Here is a 23015-nt window from a genome sequence, read left to right on the forward strand (position 1 = left end):
AAGAATTAGCAGATCTATAGATATTTAGTAAAATATCTTAAAGGATGGAAAATTTCAAAATGCTTTGATGGGGATTGAAAACATATAGTGGGCATGGCATGGAAGGCTACCTTACCTTTCAACTAATAGGAAACACAATTAAATGGAATGCAACATCTTAGAAAAGGACCCTCCTGGATGAAACAGGATAGCTTAAAGTAAAACTGCAATGGATTTGAGGATTTGGGGATGTGTGTGTGTGTGTGTGTGTGTGTGTGTGTGTGTTAATTCACATGAAAATTGGTCCCTTTCTTTAGAGGTCAAGTGCATAATTTTCCTCAACTTAGAGCAAAATGTCAGGTATGGATTCTAAAAAAGGCAACAACCGCACCCCCCATCAATCCCTAACCCCAAACAAATGCAAGGAATATCCATACTCATCCACACCCTCATTTTTAGAAACCTGTCCCCCAAATCACATATAAACACAGGCTGGGAAGGGGGGGGGAAGCCACAATCCAGCCAAAATAATATGGATGAGGTATGCTTGGTAATGTTAATAAATGGCAAAGGATGAGGCTATGTTTAGTACATCTCTGCAGCATTTCCTTTTAAACCAGGGGTCTCAAACTCTTGGCCCGTGGGCAAACTGTGGCCCTCGGGACAATAGTTTGTGGCCCCCACCTCAATATCAAAGTTTAATGTTAGTGCAGCGCAAGTTTGATACGAATGGCACTTTTCAGTGTTGTGTGCAGAGCTGAATGAATCTACCAATCACGGTGGGGTATATTGCTCTCAGAGGCAGGACATCAGCCGGGCATATTGCGAACTTGCGCCATTACCCCGGCTCAGAAGCGGAGGTGGAAATTGCTACTCAGCAGGACAGAAAAAAAGCGGAAAAGACACATCGGCTAAAGTGAAACAGTGACACCAAGTGGAATTATATATTACACAGCCCCAAACATGTCTTTTTCAAAGCCTGCAGTGAAGAGAAAGGTTGGTGATGAGCACAGACAATTTCAGGAAAAGTGGGAAGTGCAATATTTCTTTGTTGAGCACAGGGGCATCTCAACATGTCTTATTTGCACAGAGAAAGTTGCGATGCACAAAGAATACAATTTGAAACGTCATTACACAACTAGACATGCTGAGGAGTATGCAAAATACCAGGGAGATGAGAGAGCAAACCGGGTTGCTAATCTTAAAACATATCTACTGAGGCAACAAGATTTCTTTAAGAAAGCAACCAAAGAGAATGATGCAGCAGTCGAAGCTAGCTAATGTGGTTAGTGAGATGATTGCTAAAGCAGGTAAGCCATTCAAAGAAGGCGAATTTGTAAAAAAAGTGCATATTACAGGCTGCAATTATTGTCTGTCCAGAAAAGAAAGGTCAGTTTAGCAACATCAGCCTTTCTGCCAACACCGTAGCAGAGCGCATTTCTGACCTGTCAAGTGACCTTTATGATCAACTGTGTGAGAAAGCAAAATGTTTCAATGTATACTCAGTCGCTCTTGATGAGACCACAGACATCACTGACGTTGCCCAGCTTACAATCTATGTCCGTTAAATGTTAAAGAACTGTTAATACAGACATTATTATTACAGAATCTGAATAATAATTACATTTCTCTAGTTAGCAACTATATGTGGTTTCTTCAGTCTTCTATATCTGCTGTATCATTATTATTATTTTCATTTTATTTATTACTGATTTATTTACTTTTTTTTTTATGAATTTTTCTTATGAATTATTTTTAAACACAAAATAAGATGAAAAAATAAAAACATTTGATAACATTGGAATGTTTTTGTAAGAGCTTTTTTTGTGGAAAACCTCTAGCGGCCCCTGGGTAAATTGAGTTTGAGACCCCTGTTTTAAACTGTTCTGAACCTTTACTAGAGTTTATATAATTACAGATATACGGCCCTTGTTTTACAAAAAGCTAACTTCAAATGGAAATTTTAATAAATAAGGAGTTGTGTGGGAAGAAAGGTGTGTCACCCCGTTGCCTACTTTTCCAGCTTTCCCGCCAAGCCTGTTTGCTTCCCACTAACATATTTTGCAAAATTGAGTTCTAAGAGATTGCTTTGCTGTCCTAAACTTAGCGTGTGGAAGGATAAAAAGGACCGCCTTCTTTTACCAGCTATATTAACTATGGTCTAGGCCAGCGTTTCCCAACCGGTGTGCCGCAGCACACTGGTGTGCCGCGAGACATGGCCAGGTGTGCCGCCAAGCTTCAGCTGGGCGGGGCGCTGCCGGTACTTCCGTCCTGGGGCTCCCGCTCGCAGTTGTCTCCTGCTCGATGCCGTGGTTTTCGGCGCTCTCCTGCTGGGCCCCAAAGAAGGAAGGCAGGAAGAAGGAGAGCTCCATTCTTCGCACCTTTTTCCCACCTTCTTTCTTTGGGGCCCAGCAGGAGAGCGCCGAAAACCACGGCATCGAGCAGGAGGCGGGGGACAGCTGCGAGCGGGAGCCCCAGGACGGAAGTACCGGCAGCGCCCCGCCCAGCTGGAGCTCCTCTTTCGTCGACGGCAAGTGTCCGATGGGAGCGGGGGGGGGGGGTGGCCGCAGCGGCCGCAGGCAGTCGGGGGAGATGGCGGCTGCGAGAGGGATCGCTCGCTCTCTCTCTCTCAGCTGACTGCAAGTGGGAGCCCTGACGGTGGCGGTTGGACGTTCTGCTGGACGTCGTACATGCTGGCGCTGCGTGCCTGGCATATACGGTGTCCAGCACCACGTCCAGCTGCCGCCGTCAGGGCTCCCGCTTGCAGTCAGCTGAGAAAGAGAGACATATAAGAGGCAGAGAGAGAGAGAAAGAGAGACATAGCAAGAGAGGCAGAGAAAGAGAGACAGAGCAAGAAAGAGAGACAGCAAGAGAGGCAGAGAAAGAGATAGAGAAAGAGAGAGAGAAAGAGAGACATAGCAAGAGAGGCAGAGAGAGAGAAAAAGAAAGAGAGACATAGCAAGAGAAAAAGAGAGACTTAGCAAGAGAGGCACAGAGAGAGAGAGAAAGAGAAAGAAAGAGAGACATAGCAAGAGAGACAGAGAGAGAAAGAGAGATAGCAAGAGAGGCAAAGAGAAAGAAAGAGACATATAGCAAGACAGTGAAAGAGAGAGAGAGAGCAAGAGAGAGAGAAAAAAGCAAGAAAGAGATAGCAAGAGAGACAGAGAGAGAGAGCAAGGGAGAGAGAAAGACATAGAGGAAGGGAAGGAGGGAGAGAGAAAGAGAGCAAAAAAGAGAGGAAGAAAGAAAGAGGGATGGAGAGAGAGAGAATGAAGGGAAGGAAGGAAAAGAGAGAAAGAGGGAGAAATAGAGCGAAAGGGAGGAAGAGAGAGGGGTTTTTTGTCCAAACTTTTCTTTAGCCCCCCCCCCCTTCAGTATTCCCCAGGATTTTGAAAATACGAATAATGTGCCGCGGCTCAAAAAAGGTTGGGAAACACTGGTCTAGGCCACAGGTGGCACACAGAGCCATATGAGGGCATGTGAGGCGTTACCCTGTCAGTTCAAGCATGCATGCATGCGCTGGTCAGCTGATTTTTGGCTGATTTGGCTCACCCCAGGCTTCAGGAAAGCTTCTTGAAGCCTGGGGATGGCAAAAAACAGCCCAACAGGCCAACCAGAAGTTCATTTCTGAACTTCCGGTTGGGCCATTTTTTTGCTCTCCTAAGGTTTCAGGAGGCTTTCCTGAACCCTGGGGACAGGAAATAAATGTCCCAACAGACCTAACGGAAGTCTGGAGGCTTCAGTGAGGCCTGAGTGCATGCTCAGGGGGCAGTGCAGGGGTTGTGCGCATGTGGGGGGGAGCATTGTATTATGGGAGTGGGCACATGCACTCACGTTACCACTTGCACGGGCATCCTTTTGGCACCCAAGCCAAAAAAGATTCGCCATCACTGGTCTATGCCATGGTTCTGCATCCTTTCATCAGATATCAAGGAATGGAGAGGTAATCAGAAGCAAAGCCTCTTTAAAAGTGACACCACAGCTCATAAATGAGATTTATTTGAGGCAACTCGGTTAAGTTTCTCTACTGAAGAGGCTAGGGACAGTTTACTGGCTTTACCTCTTTATTGGTCATAGCTAGCACACATCAGCAAGGCCCTGCTATAGGTAGGGGTTTAAATAGGGAGACTTTTAACTCAGGAGCCAATCAGATTTTACCTGCTTGAGTTCCTGGTCGGACTGGAGTGAAAACTTTTCAGGACATATCATCCCTCCTCCCTTAGTTCAGCGCATAATTTTGCATACATAATCATTTAGGTACCTAGGGCATAATACTGCTCTAGTTGACCTGTGCAGTTCATTTGGAGCGTTGGTTAGAGTCGAAGATGATGTGTTTCTCTCTCTGTGGAATTTGCTGCGAGTTCGAGGTGTCGGCCTCAGCTGGACTGGACTCATTATTGTCGCTGGGTGGCATCTTGGGATCCACAGATAAGTGAATCAGCTCTCGGGTTTTAGTCATAGCTATAGAAAGGACATGGTTAGGATTTGGGCCTCTTTCCCAGTCATTCTTAAATAGTCGGCAATCTTGTAATTGGCCCACATGCTGCTGCCATCCACCATTTTATGCCATCCATACGATTTTGGGCCTATTATCTCCACAGGTACCCATAGGGCCCCCCGTGGCTTCCTCCTCTTGGCCGGGCTGGATTACCTTTGTTCAAAATTCACTTCAGCATCCCACCTTCATCACCAGATGTTAAGTTTCTCTACTGAAGAGGCAGGAGATGATTTAGTTGCTTCAGTTCTTGTTTGATCATAGCTAGCAAACATCAGCAAGGCCCTGCTATAGGCAGGAGTTTAAATAAGGAGCCTTTTAACTCAGAAGCCAATCAGATTTTACCTGCTTTTACCTGGTCGGACTAGAGAGAAAACTTCCCAGCTTCTCAGGACATAACAGACTCTACTTTTTTTTTTAAACCCTCTCTCCTTTATGGCAGAAGAGCTCTTTTATGCATGGCGATATATTGCCTAGATTTCACTCTGGTGGCACGTCATTCATTTTGGTTTTTTAACTCACAGATATTTCTTTCATTGTCTCATGAGGACCCAGATGGTTGGGGGCAATAGGCTGATTGTGTAAACTGCTTAGAGAGGGCTGGAAAGCACTGTGACCGGTTATATAAGTGCTATTGCCACTCCCCTCCACACAAGCTTCCCCTAGAGTCCTTTGGAGAAAGGCTAAGAAGTGCCCCAAATCAGGGGGAGGCAAAGTTGGCTCTTCTATGACATGTGGACTTCAACTCCCAGAATTCCTGAGCTAGCATGATTGTCTCACGAATTCTGGGAGTTGAAGTCCACAAGTCATAGAAGAGCCAATTTTGCCCTAAATTAACCAATATTTCTGCAGTGGGGAAGCCATCGCAAGCAACACGTTCCAGCTGGCCAGATCTCGTCCGCACCTTTTTTTTGGGGGGGGGGGGGGAAGGGAGCGGAAATAGATTTGTGGTAAGGAATAAAGTCGAAGGGATAAAAGAAAGGGGCGACTTTTCTTTTATTGGCGCAGTGTTAGAGCACAATACTGCAAGCTACTTCTGCTGACAGCAGTTTGGCAGATCGAATCTCAGTAGGCTCAAAGTTGACTCAGCCTTCCATCCTTCCAAGGTCGATAAAATGAGGACCCAGATTGTTGGGGGCGATATGCTTACTTTTTGTAAACGGCTTAGAGAGGGCTGGAAAGCGGTATATAAGTCTAAACCGTTCCCATGATGCCGCGTCCCGCCTGCCTCTCCCAACCCAATCCCTGCCGCCGCCTCCTCATCCACTGTTCCGCCTAGACTTGGGCTCCGGTCCAGCCACCACCGACGCCTGGGAAGCGTCGCTCCTCGGAGCTCCTCTATGCAGCCACCGCCCGCCATCGCCGCCTCTTTCGTCGCTTTCCCCATTCAGGCGGCTGCGCTGTCACCCCGCCCAAGCCTCGCCGCCGGGGCCCCGCCGAGCCGCTTTTCCGAGGCAGTGATTGGCGAAGCCGCTTGACAACCATAGAAGCCGGCCCGCCGCCTCTCGGGTCTTTAAGAAGCGAGCAGAGGAAACTCGCCGGCGCGGGCCCGCGTTTGTGGGCGCCCGGTGGCCGCAAGCCTGGGACGAGCTCTTCCTCCTCCTCCTCTTCCTCTCCCACACCCCTGGGAAGCTCCTGCCGCCATTTTGTGCGTCTCCCTCCCTCACCCCAATTTTTTCCCCCCCTCAGAGTCGGCGGCTCGGGATAAGGCCCGCCCTTTAGGTGAGTCTCTCGCTTTGGTGTCGGGCGATTCCCCCGGGAGCCGGCGGGTCTCTTGGCTGGCCGCCGGCAGGGCTTGGCTGAGGCGGCGACGCTGAAGGAAGACGGTTTGGGAAAGCCCTGCAAGGAGGAGTTAGGGGGATGCAGAAGGCCTGAGGGAGGCCTCCGAGGACCGGGTGTCGGGGCTGGTTAGAGACCTTGTAGGAGCGGGTGGGAAAAGGGACTGGCGCCGGTGGAAGAAGCAACCCGGCGAGGAGGAGAAAGGCAGCCTCGCTGAGGCTGCGTGGATGCTGAACGGGGCGAAAGGGACTCTCCCCTCCCGCCAGCGAGTGACCTTGCATGCCTTCTCGCATCGTCCCCTGCCTTCCAGGTCAGAAGGGGTGTGTTTGTCTGTGTGTGTGTGTCTGTGTGCCAGCTTGTGACCGACGTTGGTTGCGCATTTGAGACCTAGTTCTTCTCTCACCTTGCGCGCCTCTTTTTTACAGTCTTTTGTTATTGCAGCATCCACCCGGGAGCAAAATAAATAAATAAAACCTCCCTGGGTTTTAACAGCACCTGCTGCTGTTTGGCTCTTCCCTACGGTTAGATTACTACTTCGGTGCTGATCCTTGCAAGGCTGGATAGAAAGGGTTCTGGTTTTTGTTTTGTTTTTTGTTTTTTTTAACAGAAACGCTGGCTATAAATAGAATTAGAATTCTTTATTGGCCAAGTGTCATTGGATACACAAGGAATTTGTCTTTGGTGCATATGCTTTCAGTGAACATACAAGAAAAATATACATTTATCAAGAAATCTTATCACTGAAAAGGGAGAGAAAGATGCAGTGTTTTTTTCCCACTGAGCTCTGCTTTGTTTTTGTTTTTTAAAATATTTATTTTGTCAAGTACTTATTGGTAGTAAACAAAAATATAACAATGTTTATATACTAGTAAGAAAGAAACATAAGGACAGGGGATGTTTCTCAAGTTTTCAATCTTGATTTTTCTAAGAAAGCAATCTATGGCGGCTATTGTAGGCTTTGTTTCTTGTGAGTATTAAGAATTATATGCCTGCAGTTTTAGGGCAAAAATTAGCATCCTGTCATTTCAAGGCAATTATTCCAATCTGTAGTATTGTAGCAGGAGTTCAAGATCACTTTAAGAGATTTGGGCAGTTGAATCCATCACATACTTCCAACAATCCTTTGTCTGCATGATAGAGCTGCAGTAAAAAAAATAATAGAGATGTATTAATGAGAATGCTCAATTTAGGTGTGTTTATTGGCATGTGGTATTTGTATACAAATAAAAATCAGCATGTGAAAGTGTTGAACTCGACAGCCTATGAACAGATATTTGGAAATATTGTAGTGACTATGATAACTTGTTGAATTAATGAAATACTTTGTTCTTTGTTCATTCAAACTGATTGAAAATCTTAAGGATGCTATGAATATAAAATTGTGCCATAGCCCTTAAGGAATATAATGTCCCACTGGTATATTTAGAATTATAGAGAACTAAATGCTAGTGGTTATGAGTCTGTTTACTTTAGCACTACAGTATACACACACACACACAATAAATGCATATAAACAAAAGATGATGTGCTTATAATTTATTTTCCCCCTTCTTCTATGTCTACTAATTGTTGCAGATAAATAATATATCACCTTATACTGGTTCCTGTTCTGTCCATCTGTTGTACTTTAAATATTCAGGAGCCTCCAACCCTTTTGGGGCCCATAGGCCCAGAAGGCATTTTGAAAAAGTATTAAAAGCTTCAGAATGCAATTGCAGGAATTGAACATTCATAAAACTGCTATCATAGCAGTCATGCCCTGTCATGAAACACTTCACTTATACACAAAAAAATCCTATTGATTTATCTTGTTTGAGATTACTTCCAGCAGTCTCTATCACCCTCACTCCAGAAATACAGTAAAGATGCACCCATGACACTGTGTTGCTACTTCTATTCTTATATTCTTTCAGGAGCATCTTTCCCAAACATATACTATAATAAATAGCTTTTGCTTCTCCCATTCCCCCTGCAATCTAAATCACTCTTGGCCTCCATGTTTCTTGCATCCCCTTGTCACATGTCCCTATTGATATGCCTTCCTTATCCTAACTCAAGCTTGTTGTTTCCTTTCAGACTCTGTTGGATTTTGCTGAGCATGACCCTTTACTCCATGTTTCATTATTATCCTATTATGCTTAATAAATGCTTGTTCCGTTAAATCACTTGCAGCTTAGTGCCAGTTTTGCCACTTCTGTCTCTAAGCCAGCTATGAAGTTGTTTCATCTTATCTATCATTTCCTTCCCTTTGTTGAACCTGTTGTACAGAAGTACCGTAGTTCACAATAAAGCACTAGTCTTAAAGTTTCTCTTTTTAAAAATTCCCAAGGTTGTCTCTGAGACAAAGTGAAGTAGGTGATGCTATAGTAGTCCATCCCTACTGTTGAGTAGGCACAGCAGAATCAAAATTATCGGGGTGATTCTTTTAAAAGTCCACTGAATGATTATGAAAATATTCTCCATTGAGTAGACATTGCAGTGTCCAATCTGTAAAGGAGCAAATTTATTGTAACACTAAAGAGCAATTTGTTGGAAGAAAACAGTGAAACATATTTTTTTTCCAATAATCAGGCTTTTTTCCTGGGGGAACTGACACCAGAAGACCCTCCCCTTCCCTTGCCATCTACAGTTTGGCAAAAGAATATTTGGCACTGCGAAAAAGTATGACACTCTCACTGCTAAAGTACCCAGAGAACAGAGGGGAGTGTACACTTGCAGTGGATTAGGTAGCTGATAGGATAAGAATAGGTCATGCCCCTAACTATACTTCTTTATGATATGACATTATATTATACTGCAACCCTATTTGAAATTTGAAGCAAAAAGAATGAGTTCAGACTGATTGCTGGGTGGATCAATGGTGAGTTAAATATGGTTCCTGAGGCATTTCCAGTCTGTAATTATCAGGACATGTGCAGGAGTGTGCAAAAGCAAAATATTACTTTATTTCATGGAGGAAAATATATACTGCTCAAAAAAATAAACGGAACATTCAAAGAACACATCCTATATCTGAATGAATGAAATATTATCATTGAATACTTTGTTCTGTACAAAGTTGAATGTGCACAACAGCATGCGAAATTGATTGTCAATCAGTGTTGCTTCCTAAGTGGACAGTTTGATTTCACAGAAGTTTGATTTACTTGGAGTTATATTGTGTTGTTTGAGTGTGCCCTTTATTTTTTTGAGCAATGTAGATATTTCCCATGTCCAATGCTGATAAAGGAATTGGAACAAGTTCTAGAAATACTGTAATAACTTATATGCTTCCTTTCTTTCATTATTCTTTCTGTTCCAACAAATGATGGAAATAAACTATACGAAAGGATAAGGCCTGTTTATCTCAGAATAATAACTCTGAAAACTAAACAGAATTGGATAATATTTGATGTCTGGTAAAAAGCTAAAGAAAATGTGTTGAATCTTGCTTTTTCTATATAATAGGTTGTTGCTCTGAATTAAAAATATTACATGTATTGCTATTATTGCCCTTATCTTATTTTTTTGCTTTAAATACCAACAGTTACATTCCAAAACCAAGTTTCTTTTTATTTATTAGTAGCATTTTTGTCCTGCTCTTTAGTTTTTAAAATCAGAAGTAAGATAAACCCAACATTCGGACAATATTATAAAAGACAGAAGGCAAAAGAGATGAATACACAAAACAAAAGGATTAGAGAGTAAAGGGGGAAATACATAATTTTAACATCTTGGCAAGCAATAAAGCTGAAAAAAACATTTTTTGTTCAAGGATTTACATGGTGACTGAATAAAAGATTATCTACAAAGCTGAAAAAGATTGTAGAAGTTATATACTTAATCATAGATTGACTACAAGATCCTAGCAATTATAATATTATTATCTGAACCATTGTTAGTAAGATTTCATTCCTCTGTTTAGTTAGATGCTAGGATCTTTCAAGACAGAAAGGAGAAGTAAATCTAAATAACTCTAAATCTAATTGTGTCTGCCTTCTTTGAACTATTGGGTTATGTAGAGTCAGCTGTGGAGCTCCATTGAAGCTCCATGAATAGGTGCTGTCACACATTAATAAGGCAAAATAAAGTGAAAATGAATTTAGATTCTGGTTCTTCAGAGCCCCTATTGATATCAGCCCCACTTACAAAGACCATACCTTGAAATCAACTCCACAGAATGTTTAAAACTATTTTCATTGACATTGAAAAGATAGACGCTTTCAAGTCTATCTACCTGAGCTACTTCTGAATGTTATATGGATACTGTGGGCTTAAAACTGCTTTAGCCTTGTTGCCTTGGCAACAGAATCTGTATATCTCAATCAGGGTCATCTTCTTTACCGTCTAGTCTACAGTTAACTAACAGATTTTTTTTTTGTATATATTGTCCAAGGGAAGTTGTATTTACTTTCTGTACAAATATTTTTTAAATTAATGGAGCAATTTCCAGATTCTTTAGAAGCCACTTGGAAGGAAGGAGGAATATTGTAAACAGTTGGATCATTAGTTTTGTGTTGTTCTTATTATGGTGCATTTAACAGGATTTATTTAAATGGAGCAAGGATGCAAAGTGATCATTTGTTTTTGGTGATTTGTTCTCTGAGCTTGCTATATACTTTCTCAACGTTTTGTCACCAGGCTAGGTGACATCCTCAGTGGGACATTTTTCAGTTCTTCACCACTTTTATTGATCTCAAGTGTCATGTAGGTTGTGTGACTAGCTGGTCAGGCCATGTCACCTGTCCTGCAACTAGGTGGTGATTGTATGTGAAGGTCACCCAGTGAAGAGGTGGTTGGTCCTATCGGTGAATTGCTCGATTTATATGGCTCCTTATGAGTTTGTAGGCTCATTCCAAATTGACATGTTTGTTGACAGATCCATTGGTTGAATTCACCATATTTGAAAGCTAAACAGCAAGCTCAGAGAAAAAACTACTACCAACTTCTACCATCCGAGCTACAAATATTTTCTATCATTTTTAAATCATAGCAGTTTTTTCTTCTTCATTTCTACATAAGTGTTCTATGGGACTTTGAAAGCATATTGGTGTTTCCATGGTATCTTTGCTTTTGGATAGCTGTATTTCTGACTCAACTGTAGTATATGTGGAACAGCTACAAACTGATACTTTAGGATTTTGTGTCTCCTCTTTCACAATACTGTAGAAGGAAAACTTGCTTCAGCCTTCCTTCAGGTTTCTGAGCTTCAGTTCCTTTAAGTGCAATTATAATCTGAGGATTTTATAGCTGCTTCCCTGTAGTCCAGACAAAAGAGTTGAAGTAAAGCTGAGTACAGTTGTTGTCTATTTTCTCTCCTGAAGCTGTTACAAAGTGCCAGGCTTCTTTCCCCTTACTTTTTGTCTGTGTATTAGGAATGAAGGAGTTTTATTGTGGCACAACCTGCCTAACTAGGGCAGTTGGGCTGGGGGAGTAACTTTTTATTCCTTGTTCCCAACTGTTCACTTTAGCAGAAATGAATATAGTCATAGTTTGTCTTCAGACAGAGGATTTGTGGAATAAAAACAGTGACAGTGTGAGCGTTTCTATAACCTTTCTTGAGTAATCCAAACACCTGAAAAAGTTTTTTGTATTGTCCTGTCTATACTTGTTCCATATGCCTAAATTGTTAAAATGATCAACCCTAATATTACCTTATATTAGGGGATACTCAATAGTGAAGAACAAATGTTCTATTTATAAAGAATGCAACTGTTTTATACACTCCTGTTAGTCCAACTAGTATGGGAAACATACTTAAGATTGTGTAGGATTTTTCTTCTTGGTCCAGCTAGTTGAGGACAGCAAAAAATACAAAATACCTATTTTTCTTTAGTAATTTATAACTATTTCTATAGTGTCTTCAATATACCAATATCCTTTGTCTTCCTTTGGTAATTTTATTAAGGTGCATATAAGCTAAACTAAAATATTTCTATTTCCCTTTCATTTCAATTAAAGATCTAAGTATATTACCAAATACTTTCTATAAACCGAGCAGATGGAATCTTCCTATAATTGTGTTATATAATTAAAAAAACGAAGACAATAGCATTCCATGATAAGGAGGGCAGTGTCCAGTATACCAAACATGATAACTTGATCTGCATTAAAGTTTATTGTATATTGAGTAATATATATGCAATCTGAATCAAATTTACATTTTATGCACATCATATTTAGAAGCTACTAATCTAGTAAGTGATCTATGTCAGAAAGCTGTTTCAAAAATTTAGATCAAGTCATAATATTTAGATGGCTCTTTATTCTTATTTAATCCTGATTATATAAAAAGAGTAAAAGACAAATATTGGCTCATATTATATTGTATGTCTATTTAATCCACCTAGCAATAGAGTTCCCCAGCAGATAAGATAGCTATTAAAAATAGATTAAAAAGCACAGATAGCAACAAAACAAAAGAAGAAAAAGGAATATTAAAAAAACACAGTCCAAATAATTTAAGTACCTGAATAGAAATTTCCTGCTTCCATAGTAAACATTTGATTATGTAAATATTTAATTATTCCATAAAAATAACAGTTAAAACACTTTAACATCTGCTATTAATTCTAAAAGGAAAATCATGTTGAAAGTACACTAAGGAGCCTCTAAATAAATTAAAATCCTTTATTTATTACATGGTAATATGAGTTCCTAAGCACAGAATGCATGTCAAAAGTTTTGCATACGAAATACCTGTGTTTCTTCAAAGTGTAAACAGGACCAATTACCTGGCAGAAGAGATACCTTGATCATTAAATTACCAGATGGTTACAGGTTCCCAAGGAATACGATGTTATATTTATTGTATTAATGATATTCTGCAAATATTTTTGTTGTTTGGGAAATATTATTAAAGTAATCTTATAACATTTGAGTTGGCTGACTTTTAAATATTTGTGGAAGGAATATTGTCATATAATCTCCATAGTACAAGCTACTTATGTCAGGTAATTGTTGTGACTCATACAAGTTTTGTCATTGTAACTATAATTTTTGCATCTTGAATTCTAATCCACAGTTGTGTATAATTCTTTAATCTCTCTTTTTAGCAGTGAATTATTGAATTGAGCAAAAAGCTGAAACTTACTGTACTTCTAATAGAAACCAGTCTTCCATAGTTTCTAACTTTATGGATGTTCTGAATTTTACCACATACCTAATATCGCCTAATAATAGGGAAAATGTAAAATGTTCTTCATGCATATGGCTGGAACCCACTGCCAAATGGAATTAATTTACTGACTTGTGAAATAGTGGCAATTACATACTTTATATGAAAACTGTTTTAACTAGTTATCAATGAATTGATTAAAATCAGACTAGGTACATGACAACACATATTTCCTTCATCTTTAATGACAATTGTTTTATAGATGAGGTAATTGCCATATTGCTATTCCATTTAAGAAAAGTATAGCTTTTTTTTCCTTTTTGTATCTTTTGGCACTACTGCTAAAATTGTTATTAAGTGTAACAATAGTATAGGTTATTCCCTGTGTACTGTGCTGCTTTCTGCCCCAAAGCATGTATGCATATTTAATAAAATAAGGTGTGTGTTGATTGCATCTCTTCACCTTAAAATTCAGTTAATTTGTCACATTTCACATATTTCATATCTGTAATATTTTTGTTTTAAGAACTCCCTGATTATTTAAACATATCAGATTTCCTTTATAATTATTATTTAGCTACCAAAAAACCAGATTAAATTTTGGATCTGTCAGTGTTCATGGGTACAAGGATGTAGTAGGATGGAGAGATAGAAGTAATCTAAGAAGCTCTATTTAAAGATCTCATAGTATTGAATGGTAAAAGATTGTCAGTTTGTTCCTCTGAAATTCCCATTTTAGATAGGAATATTTCCAAGGATCACATTGTTGGAAGAAAAGTCCGGTCCAGTTCCAAGTCAGGAGAGAGACATTGGAAATAAAATGGAGGCAAGCTGCAGGAAAAGAAGTCTCTATTTATTTGGTAGCCAGAAACTAGTGACAGCATCATGTTTCTTCGGTGGGTAACAAAATGGAGTTGAGAGTAGATTTTTTTAATACATTCTTTGGGGCTTTGTGATTGAGACGCCTGTTCCTATGTAAGAATATGTCCTTTAATATTTTAAATGCTGTTGCCAGATTCCTGTGGGGTAATCGAATAAGATTACTTACGGGCAGGGGTGGGCAGCAGGCAGGACGGGGTGGAACGCAGTTCCACTGGCAGAAATGAAGATGTGTGCGCATCTCCAGCTCATCAGCAGCTGTCACTTCCTGGATTACTGGTCTTGGCTCGGCTCACCTTTTTCCCCCTGCTGCTGCTGCTTCTGCATCTGCACTCCTTGCTTTTTTCCTCTTTTCTCCTTCCTGGCTTTGCAAGAGCTTCCCTCTCACCTGTCCAGCTCCCCTCCAGCCTCACGCGGCCACTTCCCGCCTAAGGTGCAAGCAGAAGGCATGGGTGGAAGTGGCGCTGGCAGCATTTATGCTTCTGGCAGCACCCAGATACCCAGCTTCAGGTGGGGGGGGGAGTGACCCAGGAAGGAGAGCGTGGGAAACACTAAGCAAATTGTCACCCCATTGAGCGACACTGGTAAGGTTGTACATCGAGGACTTAACTGTTCACTTGAACAATGATGATCATTCAAGCCACTCCCACCTGATCACATGGCTGGCAAGCCACTCCTATCCAGTCACATGACTATTAATCCACACCCACAAAATAAACCACACCCACAGTGTGGCAGTAAAAATTTTGGCGCTCATTACTGCTTATGGGGCCATCTTCTGCTTCATGTATCCCAGTGGACAGTTAGGGCTCACAGAGTTGGCCTGCTCCAGATCCCATCAGCCAGACAATATCATCTGGCGGGGCCAAGGGGAAGAGCCTTCTCTGTGGTGGCCACAGCCCTCTGGAATCAACTCACCCCAGAGATCCGCACTGCCCCCACCCTCCCAGCCTTCCACAAGGTACCTTTGCTGACAGGCTTGGGGCCATTGAGTTTTAACATCTAACCCTGCCCGATGACTGAATGTAGAATGTATGATGGGATGAAATGTGGATGACTGATTTTAAGAGTTGGGGTTTTAGAGTATATTTTAAGTTAGATTTCTTATATGTTTTTTGTATTTACTTTTGTTTTGAGCCACCCTGAGTCTGCGGAGAAGAACAGCATAGAAATCTAATTAATAAATAATAATTAATTAATAAATATAGGGCTCCTGGCTGGCTCTACAGATAGAAGGGGAAATATATCCCAGGTGTTTGTGTGGGCTAATCTTTTCAGGTTTGACTTGACTAATTATGTTGCTTATTTGGAGTCTCTTTGCTTAGAAATAAATTGGCCTGGTCTTTCTGAATGGATACAAAATCTCCATTCCTCTTCAAGCCTCTGCTTGCAGCTGTTTTTCTATAGCAAGAAGATGGGGGCTCTTTTCTGCCTTCCTTAAGATTTTTCTACTCTTCTCCTTTAGGGGAAATATTCTATCTTGCCTCTTTTTAATATTAAGAATAAATAATGTTTTAATTGGGAAGGGGTGGCCTTCCTACAACATAAATGTACAACATAAAGTGCTAAGTGGGAATTGAAATAAGTATGAAAAAAAAACCAAGCATCTATTTTCAACAGAGGAAAACATCTTATTTGTTCAGACTCTGTGTTTTGTCATGCACAATAATATATACTAAATTTTCTTTAAGTAACACCTCTAAGCCAGCTGCATTTCCCTTTTTCTTTTACCAGCAAGAGTATAAAATAAATTTCTAAGTATAAACATTTCTATTTATTCTAATCTTCTATGCCTTAAAATATGAATGCAAATCAAATTTATTAACTGCAAAAGAAAGTGTTTTATATTTTATTTCATTCAAAGTCAACACACATTTGGCAAGATTTGAAATGCAGCAAAACTAATATATAACACATTCAAAAGAATGCAGTATATACAATGGGATATAATAGGTAAGCTACTAAATAATAGGGCTGTACAATGTGCCAAAATAGGAGCTGTGTAAAGAGCACTAATATAAATAAACACCTCCGCTGAAAGTATTACAAGTGCTGTATGTTTTGCAAATTGGGTATAGCTTCTTTAAAATTTGATCTAGCTGTCTTTTCATGTATATATATGTTCAGACAACAATTTTGCAAAATGGGATCCTGGAAAAAAATGCAGGTGTTTTAAGAAAACCAATTAAAACACTTTGTCAACAGTGTTCAAATATCACTTTTGCAGTTTTCCAAAAGAAAAACAAAAAACCCATCATCTTCATTTTATTTTATTTATATCAGCCAAGAAAGGAACAAATATATGAATGTTCATTTCTAAAACATACTAATTGAATTGCAGATTTTAGTTAAGGCTTTCCACAGTTGGCATTGTTTAAAACATTTCCTATTTCTTCAGTGTTTAAAAACAGCATTTTTATTAACATTTTTTCCCTGGCCCCAGGCAGTTAGCCAGTTATGGACCATAGAGTTGGGAACGGTCCCTGAGGATTGCAAGGGCAAATACTATTGAGCCTGCTTCTGTTAATAATTCATATTCCTTTCAAGGATATTCCATTAATCTCTTTGATCTAGTCAATTCATTTCATCCAGTATCTTCCTCTTACTCCAGTTACTTCAACCTTGCCAACCAATGGTTATTTCTTCTACTTTATCCCCACTGATATCATATTCCCAAAATCTCTTAAGCTTGCAATAGAATATAAACGAGGCAAAAATATTGAATTGCATTAAATAAATGACATTTTTCTTCAAATTGAAAAGACAGATTTAATAGAACACATGTAGTACATTCATTTGTAATAAATGTGTCTTCTTCTGTCATGTTAATAATTATATATATTTAAGAATTGTATATGCATTAAAATCTATATATGTGTGTACCGTTAGCTATAATATCAGGTAGAATTTCTGTTTTATTAATGTCTAGATATTCTGTAGATTTCTTAAATGGTGTTTAATCTTGTTTGTGCTCCTGAATCCTTGTAAATTGAAACATAGCTAGGTATGTTAGCATTGCTCTCAGCAAAGATATCAAATGTGAATATCTGTATAAATGATATTAATGCATTGTGAATGGCAGCAATTTTAATTTAAGGTTTTTGTGCTTGTTTAAATAAAAGATAATGCCAGATGGAAATTTCCTAGGTTGGATCTGATTTGATTTGTATTTTTCTTTGCTTTTCAGCCTACACAATGACAGCTGAAGAGACAGTGAACGTAAAAGAAGCTGAAATAGTCAAACTAATATTAGATTTCTTGAATTCAAGAAAGCTTCATATCAGTATGTTGGCTCTAGAGAAAGAAAGTGGTGTAATAAATGGACTATTCTCAGATGATATGCTTTTCTTAAGGTACAAATTATTATCACATTATTAAATATGCTGCAAAATAAAGTGAATAATTTTTTAATTAAGATGCGTTAATCCTTGTCAGACCAAGGGCATTTCCACATGATCCTGTTTCTACTCTCCAGTGTCCATAAACTATTTTTTACAATCCTCTTCACAGCTGTGGAAACATATACAGAGAACTGACAAGGAACACTGGTGTTTGTTGGTGTTCTTCACTGAGCTTATCAATAGTAGAGGACAAAAAAATGTCATTTTCTTAGAGCACTGCCCTAAATTATTTCTGTTTTTAAGAATAAAAATTGTCTCACTTTCTGCAAAAAAGAATGAAAATAATTTTACCTTCCATTTTCAGTATGTATTATATATATACTACAATATATGTTTGTGAAAATAATAAAAGCGGGATATAAATGAATGAGTAAATAATAAAATATATGGTTGGTTGGTTGCTATATAAATCTTTCTCCATTAAAAATTCAATGGAGAACTATAGGGCTTGTATGATATCATATAACCTATTTTGCAATTAGTCATTATCTTAAATCTTTTAATTATAATTGTAAGTACCTCTGGTGGCTGAAGTAAGCAATGGAAGTTGGTATGTGTAAAGTAATGCTAACAGGTTAGCTTCCTTCAGGGGGCTGCTTCAGATACCTTTTGGAATAGAGCTGATGCGAAGTATTTCACACGCCACATAAAAGGGAATAAAATACTTTGCTATAAATCCCCATCTACAAGACCAAATTCTTTTCAGAGTTACATTATGGGCTTCAGTGCAAAAAGGTTACAAGATCTACAAGCAGTTAAAATATAATAACTCAAATTTGGTTTGAACAATTTTTTATAAAATATAAGATATAATTAGATTAAATTTTATCTTTTGATACATAATGTGTGCAAGTGTACAAGTGTATCATTATCTTGTACTAATTATATGTTACAAGAGGGAAGATTTAATTGTCTAAAAATAGCAATATTTAAAGTAATTTCCTTTCCTGCTATCAGCACTTTATAACAGATTTCCCTGCATTATTAAAATGCAGATTTCTTGCATTCTTAGTTATTTTTGGACATCTCTTTTAGGTTTGAAAAAAAATAAAGATAATTTTAATTATATATATATATATATATATATATATATATATATATATATATGTCACATGTTTAAGCTGAATTTGAAAATTAAGGGATATCATATAAGCTATTTTGCAATTAGTCATTATCTTAAATCTTTTAATTATAATTGTAAGTACCTCTGGTGGCTGTATGTATATATACAATGATATGCACTGTTGAGAAATTTTAATACAGTAGAACCTCGACTTACGAATTTAATTGGTGCCGGAAGGAGGCTCGTAAGTTGAAAAGCTCGTATGTCGAAACATTGTTTCCCATAGGAATCAATGGAAAAGCGATTAATGCGTGCGTCCCGGACTTTTGAATGGAATGGAGCCTTTCGGGCTGGTTACTTCAGCAGCACAAAGCTTGTCTTCTCCGGGATTTACCCCGAAAAAAGAGATGGGTTGTTGAACGTTCAAGGAGCAAAATTAACTGCCCTCACCCTGCCTCGAGCCTCATCTCAAAGAAGGCAACGAGCCTCGGAGGATTCGGGACAGCTGCTGCCGTTACATCAAGTCCTCCACCGCCCTGTGTGTGTCCCTCGGCCGGGGCCCAACCCGAGCGGGAGTTTCGCGCCTCGACCCTGCGCGGAAGAGGGGACCGAAGGCAGCAGGATGGCAGCCGCCGCCACAGCCGCCGCCAAGCCCGCCGAATTAATGGGCATCTGCTCGAGCTACCAGGCGGTGGAGGAAGGTGTCTCTGAAGAGGCGGGAGCTGTGCCCCGGCTGGGTTCGGGCGCGCCTCACCCGCCGCGGGAGGGGAAGAAGCGGATCTGCCGTCTGGACTGTGTAAGCGCGTACACAGTCCAGACGGCAGATCCGCTTCTTCCCCTCCCGCGGCGGGTGAGGCGCGCCCGAACCCAGCCAGGGCGCTGCTCCCGCCTCTTCAGAGGGCCGAGTCGGAGTCGGAGGAGTCCAGGCTGTTCCTCAGGCGGCTGCAGCTGCTCAGCTTCTTCTCCTTCTTCTCCTTCTGTAAGCTGAGGTTCTGGGTGCTGCGGCGGAGGCACTCGAAGGACTGCAGGAACGACTTTTTGGCTTTCTCCTCCTCCACGGGGGAGACGCCTTCCTCCACCGCCTGGTAGCTCGAGCAGATGCCCATTAATTCGGCGGGCTTGGCGGCGGCTGTGGCGGCAGCTGCCATCCTGCTGCCTTCGGTCCCCTCTTCCGCGCAGGGTCGAGGCGCGAAACTCCCGCTCGGGTTGGGCCCCGGCCGAGGGACGCACACAGGGCGGTGGAGGACTTGATGTAACGGCAGCAGCTGCCCCGAATCCTCTGAGGCTCGTTGGAGGCGCCGCGCGCGCACTTTTGCCTTCTTTGAGATGAGGCTCGAGGCAGGGTGAGGGCAGTTAATTTTGCTCCTTGAACGTTCAACAACCCATCTCTTTTTTCGGGGTAAATCCCGGAGAAGACAAGCTTTGTGCTGCTGAAGTAACCAGCCCGAAAGGCTCCGCTGACAGGGACAGGCGGTGAGCGCTCGTATCCTGAATTTGGGCTCGTAAGTGGAACAAAAATATCTCTCCCCTCCTAGCTCGCATCTCGAAATGCTCGTATATAGAGCAGCTCGTATGTCGAGGTTCTACTGTATAGTGGTACCTCTACTTAAGAACACCTCTACTTAAGAACTTTTCTAGATAAGAACCAGGTGCTCAAGATTTTTTTTGCCTCTACTTAAGAACCATTTTCTATTTAAGAACCTGAGCCCGGAAAAATTTCCCAGGGAATTTGAGAGCTGTACAAAGGCCCAGCCAGTTTCCTGCCATTCCCCCTTTAATCCCGGCCATCTCAGGCTTTTCTGGGCTGCCTGAGGAGCCTTTCAGCGGCATTTAAGGAGGCTTTGGCAGCCCAGAGCGAACAGAGTGTTTTCCTTTCTTTGGGCACTTGGAGAGGGAATAAACCACTTCGCTGTGATGACTCCCCCGCATTGCCTTCCATACACCCGGTGTGAGGTTGCCACCTGGAGTGTCTGGGTGCGGAAAGGCAAAAGGGGGCACTCACCTCACCTTCTTCCTTTGGCAGCGACTGTCCTTCTCTTCTTCCTGCTCCTCCACCCACTCAAATCTCGAGCTTTTATTTCTTTCCTAATGGGTTTGCATGCGTTATTTGCTTTTACATTGATTCCTATGGGAAAAATTGCTTCTACTTAAGAACGTTTCTACTTAAGAACCTGGTCATGGACCGAATTAAGTTCTTAAGTAGAGGTACCACTGTACATTATACCAGTGAAAGCGAACATTTTTTTCCTTGGGTGCCGAAAGTGGGCACACCGCACTATTGCACATGTGTGCCCACACCCATAATTTAATGCCCCTTGTGCCCTGTCCCACTGCACATATGCACATATGCACATGCCCCCTCATTCCCCCGTTTTCTGACTTCCAGTGGGCCTGGTAGGCCCATTTTTCGCCCTCCCCAGGTTCCAGGCAAAGAAATATTGGGGGGAAATTTTAAAAATGGATTAAAGAAATCAGAACCACAAATTAAGACGAGGCCAGAATTGTTTTTATTGAGAATAATAAAATAAAACATTAGAAAAAACATATTATTCAACACATAATTACCAGTGAGAATTATATTCGCTCAATATTGGAAGAATGCCATGATTATAAAAAAAGGTGCTAGAATACGCAGAGATGAACAAACTAATGATAGAATTGAGAGAGAGAGAAAGGAAACTTATAAAATATGGGATAGATGATATGATTGGTTTGAACGGAAAAGTAAAATATATAACATATATAAAGAAGTAAATAGATGTAAGAATGTTTAAGTTTAAAACAATCACCTTTAAGATGGAAAATGAAGAATTAAGAAAGAAATTCTGATAGTGCCAAGCTGAATTAGTGAACTTACATTTTGCATTTTAATGTGGAAAAATTCAATAAAAATATTTTTTTTAAATTAAAAATTTCAAAATGTATTGATACAAAAGTATTTTAGACAAATTTGTTAAGTATTGAAAGAACAAAAATATCTACGATATATTCTTGGACCAGTCTGTAGATGTCTCAAAGATGAGCGTATCATTTTATTAACTGTTTCCAGACTATTGCATCCTGAAAGCTGACTGTTATATTTGCTGGAATGATTTGTTTGATCCTTAAATCTTAGTTCATTTCCCCTCTTTTATTTAAAGGCAGTTGATTCTTGATGGCCAGTGGGATGAGGTTCTTCAGTTCATCCAGCCTCTAGAGTGCATGGATAAATTTGACAAGAAAAGGTAATCCGTTTTTAATGTTTGTAATACCTGTAACTATAGTTTATACTGAGAAATTAAAAAAAAACTTTAAAAAACAGAAAGATTAACTATTCTGATCCAAGAAGATTGCATGAATAATAATCACTGAGAATTTTCGTTATCATTACAAAATACTATAACTGCAACCCTGTTCATATGATTAATGCTAGAATATCACAAATACAGTGATATTTAACTAACCCTGACAAATTTTGTTTGTTCAGGTCGGATTGAAAAAATAGCCTGCAAGCTGTTTCAAAAGATGAACACTTTGTTTCTGAGATTAACTTTATTTTTAAGACAAAAATTATTTTTAGTACTACAGTGATCCCTCTATTATCGCGAGGGTTCCGTTCCAAGACCCCTCGCGATAATTGATTTTTCGGGATGTAGGGTTGCGGAAGTAAAAACACCATCTGTGCATGCGCGCCCTTTTTTTCTAAGGCTGCGCATGCGTAGATGGTGGAGTTTGCGTTCCCCGCCGCCCACGCAAAGGGGAAACCCGATTCGGCTCCTCGCTGCTGCTGCGCTACCGAGCAGATCAGCTGCTGGGCGGCCAAAGGAACCTTCCCTGGGTCTTCCCCCTCTTGCTGGCGGGCGGGCGGGCGGCGGGCATCAGCGAGGAGCCGGGGTTTCCCCTTTGCGTGGGCGGCCGGGAAGACCCAGGTTGGGGGCTCGGGGGGGTGCTGGGAAGCCCCCCAGGCCGGCTGCGACCTTTTAAAACAGCCGCGCCGCTTCCCAGCTGAGTCCTGAAGCCAAACGCAGAAGTGTTTTTTTTTAAATTAATCTTTTTTTAAAAATCGCGATATAGCGTTTCGCGAAGATCGAGATCGTGAAACTCGAGGGATCATTGTATACAGTATATCTAATTGCCTGGGATCATAAGACCATCTGCTGGCAAGTATTGATAGGTTTCTTTTTCTTTTTTTTCTAAAAAACTCTTTGTTGTGTGTAACAAAATTTGGAACTGCTGTAGAAAAGAAAAAAATAATCAAAGGAATAGGTGCAAGAATGCCCATATAAATGGATTTATTTTATTTTGAGATCCACTTGCACTCACAGTTCATACTTCTTAAAAATT

General features: G+C 40.5%; 1 protein-coding gene across 4 annotated transcripts in view; it reads left to right on the forward strand.

Moving 5' to 3' along the window:
• The first annotated feature begins 5742 nt into the window (after positions 1-5742).
• The window catches only part of WDR47 (WD repeat domain 47), a 41412-nt gene continuing 24139 nt past the window's right edge, over positions 5743-23015 (forward strand). Inside the window, exons 1-3 of one of the 4 annotated variants that reach the window (XM_070746405.1) lie at positions 5743-6196; positions 17416-17581; positions 21833-21916. In XM_070746405.1, the coding sequence (XP_070602506.1) occupies positions 17424-17581; positions 21833-21916 (242 nt within the window). In that variant the 5' untranslated portion in view covers positions 5743-6196; positions 17416-17423. The other 3 variants (XM_070746403.1, XM_070746404.1, XM_070746401.1) reach the window with 3 other exon arrangements.

The sequence above is a fragment of the Erythrolamprus reginae genome, chromosome 3, assembly GCF_031021105.1.
Source record: "Erythrolamprus reginae isolate rEryReg1 chromosome 3, rEryReg1.hap1, whole genome shotgun sequence".
NCBI lineage: Eukaryota > Metazoa > Chordata > Lepidosauria > Squamata > Dipsadidae > Erythrolamprus > Erythrolamprus reginae.